Source organism: Microtus ochrogaster, chromosome 1 (genome assembly GCF_000317375.1).
Source record: "Microtus ochrogaster isolate Prairie Vole_2 chromosome 1, MicOch1.0, whole genome shotgun sequence".
NCBI classification, from domain to species: Eukaryota; Metazoa; Chordata; class Mammalia; order Rodentia; family Cricetidae; genus Microtus; species Microtus ochrogaster.
The window spans coordinates 102,815,993-102,826,194 of record NC_022009.1 but is presented as its reverse complement, the minus strand read 5'-3'; the positions used below and the strand labels follow the sequence as shown (position 1 = coordinate 102,826,194).

Here is a 10,202-nt window from a genome sequence, read left to right as displayed (position 1 = left end):
CACACACACACACACACACACACTTCTGATTTTCAGCTTTAAAGAAGTCAGAATGTGAAATGGTTAAAGAACTTGATTATATTCTAGCATAGGATGGTATGAGAAAGCTCTCTGATTCATTTGAGTGTTCAGTGCTGTGTGCAGATGTCGTGTTATATTGTAATTGTAATTTGCAGGGCATGTAGCAGGTGCAGCAAGTGTTACAGAGACCAGACATATTCTGTCCGTGAGTAAAGCAGTATTAGCCAAAATGCCCTGGTCTAGCAGTCACTGTTCCTATAAGCCACCTGGTGTCTCTCAAAAGTCTGTATGATGGCTAAATCAAAGCCATTCATAAGGTGTAATACTTGGGTTCTGATACTGACATAGTACTGGTAGAAGCAATGTTCAGGAGAACAAGGCTAAAGCAAAGAGCCCCAAATGTCTGTCACTAAAGCCTGAAGACTGGTAGTGGGTATAATGAAGTTTGATTTGTAGCCTTGCATTTTTCTGAAGAGTGACTTTGATACATCTAAATTTTCTAATTTCTAATTCATTTGAGAACATTTAAGAATGATCAGTAATCATAAAGTCTTAATAATTTTGGAGTTTATTGTAAAAAGGCACAGTTCTCAACCACCTCTCCATTTGTCTCTCTGGATGTTCATTTTTTTTTTTTTTTGAACTTATCTTGGTAGTTCTAAATACTTGTATGTATTGCCACTTAAGATTTTAGAGAGGCTTGATTTTTGGTCTCCTTCACTCTTCCTCCACTGCCCTCCCTCCCCCTCTCCAGCCGGTGACCTTCATCCCCTCAGACCTTCCTTCTGCGTATTTTATGTCTTCCATCGCTCTCCGTGTCCCTCCTTCCTCACACCCTCATCCTCCTGTCTCATGATCCCCAGGCTTTCTTGGTCCCCACACATATGCTTCCAGACGGGTGATGGCCTCTCCCCCAACTTCCTCATCTTCCCACTGCAGCTGGACAGTGAGAGCCGTGCTGCGGTGAACGCTGTCAGCACAGATACTGTGCTAGCTGAGCCGTGTCGGAGAGAGTGATTAAACTTCCTGTCTTCAATAACTTTTTTCCACGGACTTAACTTCATCATATGGTTTTATCGATATCTCTGCCGTTTGTCTCTTTCTTTTCTTGAAAGGTTCAGATGTATGCTTTTACAGTGCCATTATTCTGCATTGTCAGCCGTGTGATGTTTGTCCACAGTGTTGTGCACGTTTCCTGCCAGCACGATGTCCCATACCTGTTCAGTGGAGTTTGTTAGTGTGTCCAGGGTCTGTTCTCTCCACCCACATCTTCATGTGTCAGCTGGACTCTTGACACTCATGTCAGAGACAGGCAAGGGCTGTGCTAGAAGCCATGGCTCCTCAGAGTCCTCCAGAGACACAGCTTATGTTGTTAGACCATGGGTTCTAGATGCCCAGACGTCATCTCCCTGACCTCCCCCTCACCCTCAGCTTTCCCCAGCATGGCTGGTAACACCAGGGAAATCTGAGTCTCCTGTTTGGAGCAACTGGCTCTGTCTACCTAGAGGCCTGTAAGGATCTTCCTTTGGGCTCAGGTACGTCCCCAGAATATTGTAGGCGTTTCTCTTATTATTGCCATCTTAGACAATGAGAGCAATTTCAGTTTGGAGATTCAAGCCTTTCATTTACTCATTAATTTTTCTAAAAATAATTTCTCTGTGTGTTACTGTCTTATGTTCTGCAGGTCCTGTCTTTGTTTTATTTTATGTTATGAATCTGTTCTCCAATTTATTCTGTCTCTTTAGCATGTTTCTTTGATACTTTCTCTCTCTTCTGTTTTTCCTTCAGGTCACTAATTTGGTTGTTAGCATCAACTAGTTTCCTTTTCACTTTCATTAAATGCTTGTATTTAAGCAAATTATTATAATTATTACTAATATTTGGTTTTCCATAAATCCAAGAAATAAGGACTCTTAATTGTGCTTCCTTGGGTATTTTCATTAAAAAGAACAATGTTGCGGGCTTTTTTGTGGGAGGAATACAGGTGTTGGAGTCGCTTGAACTAGAAGGCTTTCATGTGGTGACAGAAATGAGAGTTGGCAGGTGCTCTGTGTCGTTGGCAAGCAAACTGGCTAACCTGGGGACACTTTGGAGTGAATGGGGAGGACCAGGCAGGTGGAAGGAGCAGCCTCTTCTATTGGAGTGCTTTCCTTCGGGGGCCCCATTCCTCAGCTGCAGGGCCAGGTCCCATCAGGGTTCTTCAGAGATGGGGCTCCTCAGGCAGTGGAGGGAAGGCTCAGAAAGCAGCCTTCAAGCCCTTCTTATCCCCGAGTAATTTATTTTACACGGTCATTGTGACTTTTGTTTGAGTTCTGCTTTTGAAATAGCTGAGAATCAATCCATATTCCTTAGCTGGTGGCTGTCTTAGAATCCTTTTTAGTTGTAACTTCTTAAGTAACAGCAGGAAGAAAAATCTGTTGTGGAGGCTGCTTGGGTCCCATAGTCTGGGCCACAGCAAGAGAAGGCTGTGACGACAGCCCCAGCATGCTCTTCCTTTACTGTGTCTCTGTTGGTTCTCTTCTACAGTGCTTTTTCTTCTGTATTTATTTTAGATTGAAGCCCATTTGGACACTCTCATAAACGAGCAAGCGTCTTATGTTTTGACTAGAGTTGGCCTGAGCTACATTTACAATACTGTACAGCAACACAAACCTGAGCAGGTGAGCACTCAGGGGTGGCTTCTAAGATGGACTGTAGATTTTAATCTTGGCTCTGCCACTGGTTAGCAGCTCTCTCTGTTCGTGTCCTCTGCTGAGACAGGCCTAATCAGTGTCTGTCATGAGTCAGGAGAGTGCCTGAAAATGCAGATAATTCTTTGTTAGGAGTAATGACAATATTTAGGAATTACTGTCATAAGATGTAAATACACAGAAATGAGTATTATAAAGTGTACAAGACGTTTATACTGGTGATTTTTTTTTTTTCCTTTTTAGACAGGGTTTCTCCGTGTAGCTTTGGAGCCTATCTGGAACTTGCTCTATAGACCAAACTGGCCTTGAACTCATGGAGATCTGCCTGTCTCTGCCTCCTGAGTGCTGGGATTAAAGGCGTGCACCACCACCCAGCTATCATGGTGAATTTTTACAGTCCCATTTCACCTTCAGCCGAATGAATAAATGGATTACTATGAAAGTAAAATTATCCTCCATCTAGTTTAGCAGATCCGTGAAGGAAAGTGTTCTGGGCCAAAATGATCTTACAGAGCCCCAACAGTAAGAGGTTCTGGAGAGGTGGGAAACCCTAACACAAAGTAAGATTAGAAGATTGCCCAAGTTCAGAAACTCATGTAAGTGCTTCCAAAGAAAAGCATTTTCTCTTAACCACAGTAAGAGTAGGGCCATAAATGCGGAGCAAACCAAAAAAAAAAAAAAAAAAAAAGCTGCCTCGGGAAGCAAGGAACTCACAGCTTCCGCCCTTCTGTGTACCTGATTGACAGGGGAGCCAGTTCCTCATGTTGTCTGCTCCCTAAACCTCCACACCTCACCAGCGTCCTCCAAGTTTTATGTCGCTTGCTTTTCTTGCTTGAGTAAATCTCAAGTGTGGTGGTATTTCCCTTGTTGATAAATGTGGTTTTGCCCCTCATTTATGGCCCTACTCTTACTTCAGTGAAGAGCAAACTCTTCTCTAGAAGCAACTACACGATTTTTCTGAAAGGGGGCAATCTTCTAACAGACCATTTTTATAACTTTTTCATAGGGTTCTTTAGCCAATTTGCCCAACCTAGACTCGGTGGCACTGAAGGCTGCAATGGTAAGTGCATCACAAACCCTTTCAAGGTGGATGTCCTTGGGCACTACTGGCCGTGGTTTACTGTGCAGTGACGAAGTCCTGGGTGATAGGTTTCCTCCCATGACGTGCCCTGCAGCTCTGTCGGCTCCTATTATCAGCCCTGCCCAGGGCTGCCTTTGGTTGTCCTCGCCCCTCAGACCTGATGAAGTCACAGTACTACAGTTTAGGATCTCCTCATTTTCAGAGTTTGGTTCTTGATCTGATGGGGAGACAGGAGTGGTGGCACATGTGGGGTTGGGCTGTGTGCTGCAGACTTTCTTTGGCCGTGATTCCTGGCTTAAATGCCTGTCTTTGTTTCTTGTTTTTTTGTTCTTTCTGAGATGCTAACTGAACTCGGATTCCTGTTTTAGAATAGCGTCTTACTTTCAGCACGAGAGTCACAAAGCCTTTAGCTTAGACTTTCTTTTTGTGGAAGCAGTTGCAGCAGTGGTAGAATGCTTTCCTGGCATGTACACCATCCTGTGCTCAGGCCTCAACACTGTACAACATGTACACTAAGACACAGTCACACACGTGAGCACACTCATACATAGACTCACCGATACACATTCACACAAGCACACACATATGCACATTTACACTGATACACACATTCCTACTCATACACAAACTCACAAACATATAGTTACAGTCTCATTCATGATACACACATGCACTCATACATATTTATACACACTCAAACAGACTCAAATTCACATAGTCATTAACACACCTATATATTCATGTATACTTTCCAACACATGTACATACACTCATGCATGCGCACAGATACACACACACACACCCTACTCCTTCCTTTCAGTATGAGCACCACCTCATGTAGCATGGTCTTCTGTTTGTTCTGTGCCTGCATCATAGATATGCATTATGTTATGTGCATATCTCCCCACATGTAAGTCACATAACCCTGTCACTCATAAGATGACCCCTCTGCAAGTTTCACAGCACTTCTCTTGCCATAACTCCTTCATTTGTTCATCTAGGAAGTCACCTCCCAGAGCCTGGGGCTTGCCTCCTGAAGTTACCATCTGCCCTGAGTTCTTCAGATAGTCCCTAACAAAGTGAACGTCCTCTGCTGAATAGTTCTGATAGCAGAGATGCCCTGCATATTACGGTCTTAGTTCTTTTTCCTGTTGCTATGATCAAATACTCTGATGAAATCAAGTTAAGGAAGAAGGAGTTTGCTTTAACTCACGGTTAAGGGTCTATCCATCCTGATGGGGTTTTGAAGCAGCTGGCCACTGCAGTCCATAGTCAGAAGAAGAGATCAATAAATGCATATACATCCAACCCCATCTCTGCAGTTCATGTGGCCCCACCCCATGAAATGGTATTGCCCAGCCTTAGTGTGGATCTTCCTAAAATTAATCCAATTGAGAAACTTTCTCATGCCCATAACCTAACCTAATTTTGATAGTTCATCATTGAGATTCCAGGTGATTCCAGGTCCTACCAAATAGACAATTGAAATTAACCATCACAACAACCAGGACTGCTGTTAGACAGTGTATGGTTTAGAACCCTAAGTGAGATGGACAGGGTACATTGCATCATGATGAAAGATCCCACGGAGAAATAACAATCATAGCATATACACCAAGTGTAAATTGTACTAGCAAACTAGAATCTCAGAGGAAATTTTATCTTTAAAATTTCTGATGACAATGAATGAATTTCAGATTCACTTTAAAAAAAAAAAAAAAAAAAACAAGTTTCTTAGGAATTTGTTTGTAAGATTGGGGTTGGCTCAGTCAGTGAAGTGCTTGCTCCATAAGCCTGAGAGCCTGGGTTGGTTCCCAGGTATGTTGGTACATGCCTGTAATCCCAGTGCTGGGAGGAGGAGGGGGAGAGAGAGAGGACCCATGGGGCTCACTGGCCATTCTAGCCCACTTGGTGCATTCTAGGCTACTAGAGACAGTGTCTTGGTGGGAAAAGATGAATGCCCAGCCTTGCCCTCCATCCTCTGAATACACATGCACACGTGCACACAGGCACCCACAAACACGTGCACACAGTAACATGCACACACACTCTTTGACTACCCACTATCCCTTGCCAACCTTTCTAAATAAGTTAGTATAGGCAGTTTTAGGGTGTTTCTGTGATAGGAAGTGCTCATTTGAACAAAAATCCCTGGACAGTTGTGTTTGGGGGCCGGAGTCTGAAGTTTTAACACTCCCCAGAAGTGGCTGTTCAGTGGCTCCTTAGCGGGTTCACACATCTCTCCTTCTTCTCTCAGGCTCAGTTTGACCGCTACCTCTCAGCCCCAGACCACCTTCTGATGCCGCAGCTGAACTTCCTCCTCAGCGCCACAGTGAAGTAAGTGCTGCTCAGAGGGAGGCGGGAGAGAATCGGAACCTTTTAAATAGCAGATGGTTCTCCTTTTCAGATAGACATTCGCTATGAAGAGCAGTTTTCAGTGTTTTTCCTGCCTTTGCACCCCAGGGAATCAACCTTGGCAATACTTATTCCTTACTCATATTTCCCTCCTTCTCATTAATATGTAATCTTCTGATGATGGAAGTTATAGAATAATCCCACACTAGTTCAGAATTACATAGAATAAAGGGTTATTTATTTAGAGGATCACAGTCCTCTGCACGGTTGGGGAACAGGAACCAAATCTAGCAGCTGGAAATGAGAGCCAGAAGCATCAGAATAGGCTTCATGGAAAGAACTTAGCCCTCTTGCATTCAGGTTGAAGAATTTCTCATATTTTGTGACTTTTAAGTAATAAATTTAATGTGTTTGGTGATATTATTTTATTATCCTGTAACTGAGTTTAAGCACCTGAGAGTTCTTAAAGAAACAGTGTATTGTACCTCAAGTTGTGTTTCTAAGAAAAAAAATTAAAAAATAGCATTGCTATCTTAAAATCATGTTATCAGTTTTTGTTTAAATATTTTCAGTTTGTTTACTTTTTAAACTTTTATAACATTTGGGGTGTGTGTGTGGCATATGCATGCCACAATGCACTTGTGGAAGTCAGAAGATGCTTGAGGGAGTGGGATTGTGTCCTTGCACTTCGGTGAGCCTCAGGGATTAAAGTCAGATTGTGACTTGGCAGAGGCACTGCTGTTGGCTGACCATCCTGCCTGTCCTGTTCTCTAACATTTAGATCATAGAGAGCAGCGAACAGAGTCAGCACTGAAGTGTGTATGCTAATTAGACATCTTTCTGTTTTTAGCTGGTAGCGTTTCTTTTCCTTCAAAAATAGGCTTTTCTCATATCCATTGCAGTCTATATTTGATCTTATTTATATAGTACTTGAAGTAGGAACAGATAACTTTTATCTAGTTAAACTGTGAGTCTTTCCAAAATGATACTCACTTTAGGCAAAAGTAACTACATATACAACCTTATGCCCTTAGCCCCTGCCCTTCAAGGGGTCTGTGTAAAGTGAGCATCCTCCGCACCCCTGCCTGCCCCCCCCCCTGCTGGTGCTGTTCTGAGTTGTGATTGTACAGTGCTCCACTCTCGGGTTGTTGTTGTTTTGTTTGTTTGTTTTTTTGTCTTAAGATTTGGCTTTCAAAGGAGAGTTTTGATTGGACATCCAGTCGTAAAGGAAAATATTGAACATATTTAAGGGACTAGGAAGTAAGGCTGTCAAGAAAACGAAGAAAGAAATAGAGAAATTAAGTGGTTTTAAAGAGTTTTTCCTTTTTCTGTGGAATAAATTAGAAAGGCACTGTTTTCTTTGCCGCCAGTGCCCAGGGTTCACCTTGTGCACCACAGAGTCTGCAGTTATGGCCATGTCAGCATCAGAGTAGAGTTCATAGGGCTTGACAAGAGGACAGAGTGTGCGTGCTTCCAGACGAGTGTGAGGAAAGGCTATGTGGCTGAAGAACTATTTCTCTAGGGTCAATTTCTTCCTTCCATTTTTTTTTCTTATATTAAAAGTAAAAACACAGTTTCAGTGAAATAATTGTTTTGTTTGATTTAAGGAAGATTTGAGTAGCACTTGTATTCATTATCTGTGTAATCAAAACTAAACATAGATAAACAAAACTGAAACAAGTTTTTAATTAAGAAAAGGAAAAGAAACATTAGTGAAAGAATAACTACTGGTGACCTTTAAACTGGTGACCTTTAAACTGAAAAGCAGCTGTAACCTGGACAACATCCTAGAGACCTCAGAGAGCCCAAACCTTCAAAGCAAGGTACAGATGGGCTGGTGGAGACTCACGCTAAATACCACACTAATCTCCAACTCAGTGCTCTACCTTCCAAACACAGTTTGGCTTCTGAAGGATGCCTGCTGGTGCCGTACATAGAGGCGTGAGTCCCCAGTTGGGGGAACACCCCAGGACTGCTTAGGAGCAGGAAAATGTGAACCCAAAGGAGAAAAGAGATCCATTAATAGAGACAGACCCACAGACAGTGCTTACAGAACTAGCGGATACTTATGGCAGGTTTTGGAAGTGTGTCCAGGCATTAAGAGAAAGCTTCAATATGCTGAGAAAGTAAAGAGGGACACTTCCCTGAGGCTGCTGCTCTTACCCTGGAAAGTCCAGAGTGTAAAAGGAAGCCTTCGTCCTTCCTGAGGGAAACCGCACCCAGCTAAAGAGGGAAGGAAGCACACATACATGTGTGTACACTCAATTATATGTGATAGGAGTGTCTCGTTATTGGAGAAAAACATTTAATGGAAGGAAAACTTTCTCCAGATGTGATGTCAAATGGGAATCCTCATCCCCAATAAGCTAACTGAGCCCGAGCAGAATGCACAGGGCATCAAAAGCTGATGTAAACAGCACCGTCTAGAGCAGCCAGGGGGATGAGTTGGTGCTCATAGGAGCTGACTCTGTGTTGGAAACAATACAGCTGCAAGATAGTGGGGTGTTGGTAGCACACTGAACTACAACAGTGTCTACATGGGAGAGTTTACTTAGGGTGTTTGCAGCCCTGGCTTCAATTCCTAGCCCCAGTAAACCAAAAATTATACCAAAGGAAAAAAATCCTTGAAAGCTAATAGCAAAATTAATACATCTTACCATCTACATAAACACCAGCATATTGCACTGTAGCAGATGATAAAGGGAATTCTTCAGGATGAAGGAAAGTAACCTCAGAGTAATGAAGAATGAAGACAGGCTAAACATGGAAGTGAATTGTGGACATTAAAGGAGCACCTAGAGCAGTGGCTCCCAGCCTTCCCGATGCCAGTTCCTCGGGTTGAGGTGACCCCCACCATAAAATTATTTCCTAGCTGCCTCGTCACTGTAATTGTGCTGCTGTAATAAATTATAATGTAAATATCTGTGTTTTCTGGTGGGCTTAAGTGACCCCTGTGAGAGGATTGTTTGACCCCAAAAGAGGTCGCAATCCATGTGAACCACTGATTCCAAGGGCAGTAGGAGTGTACTGTTGTGAGGTGGGGTGTGCAGTGCTGTTGTGAGGTGGGGTGTGCAGTACTGTTGTGAGGTGGGGTGTGCAGTACTGTTGTGAGGTGGGGTGTGCAGTGCTGTTGGAGGGTACACAGGAAACTGTCCAGCAGTCTCTGAAGCAGACAAGGAAAGAAGGAGAGAAATGCAAATGGAAAAACCAGCACGACAATAGACGGACGTGCAGCCTGGCAGGTAGCTGTAGAATGTAGAAGGCGGTGTGCTCCCATAGAAAGGCAGTAATACCTTAGACTGACTTACAACATGGCTCAGGTGCCTGAGAGCAGAAGACAGTGTACAGTTAAAAGGACGATAGAAGCCAGGCAGCACTAATCACAATAATGCTGAGATAGCTGTGTCAACACCAGAGGAATTAGACGAGGTGCTAACGTGAGAAACAGAAACACTTCCCGGTGATAATAGCATCAGTTCATAAAGGGTGCGTTTTTCTAAGAGTAACACTGAAGAGCATGGAGTACTTCATGGAGCCAGGGATGGTGACACAGGAGGCCAAGATACTCAGATCTCTGCGGGCTCCTGGCTATCCTGGTCTAAATAACAAGTTCCAGGCCAGCCAGAGCTAAACACAAAACCAAACCAGCAACGCTAAAGCTGCACACACCAACACTCATGATTCCTCGATGTTTTATCTTCCCAGCCCTTAACTGGGCAAGCCTTCTCCTGGTGTGCACGTGGTTGTGCCTTGCCAAAGCTCACGCTTACTGATCTCAGAACCTGCGTGTAGAAAGAAGCTATTTTTAGGAACAGTAGGTTTATGGTAATGCTGAAGATGCGCCAGGTTGTTAGGCAACGAGAATCCTAAGTGCTGGTTAACAAGCTCCCTGATTCTAGAAGCAAGCGGTTCATTTGCTAGCTCAGTGCTGTATATAACTGTTTAAAATACAATCAATTTGCATGAGCAGATTTTAATGAGAATGATTTCTCTGTGCACTTCTGTAGTGGTCTGTATTAAGAGTTTTGAAATTTTGACATTTGTGACTAGGTAAA

The 10,202-nt window shown here is 43.2% G+C and overlaps 1 protein-coding gene across 1 annotated transcript in view; it reads left to right on the top strand.

Moving 5' to 3' along the window:
* Positions 1 to 10,202, top strand: part of Cog6 (component of oligomeric golgi complex 6) — a 43,155-nt gene that overhangs the window by 27,499 nt on the left and 5,454 nt on the right. The window contains exons 16-18 of the mRNA XM_005343962.2: positions 2,574 to 2,681; positions 3,718 to 3,771; positions 6,050 to 6,129. Coding sequence (XP_005344019.1) covers positions 2,574 to 2,681; positions 3,718 to 3,771; positions 6,050 to 6,129 — 242 coding nt within the window. The remainder of the gene's footprint in view (positions 1 to 2,573; positions 2,682 to 3,717; positions 3,772 to 6,049; positions 6,130 to 10,202) is intronic.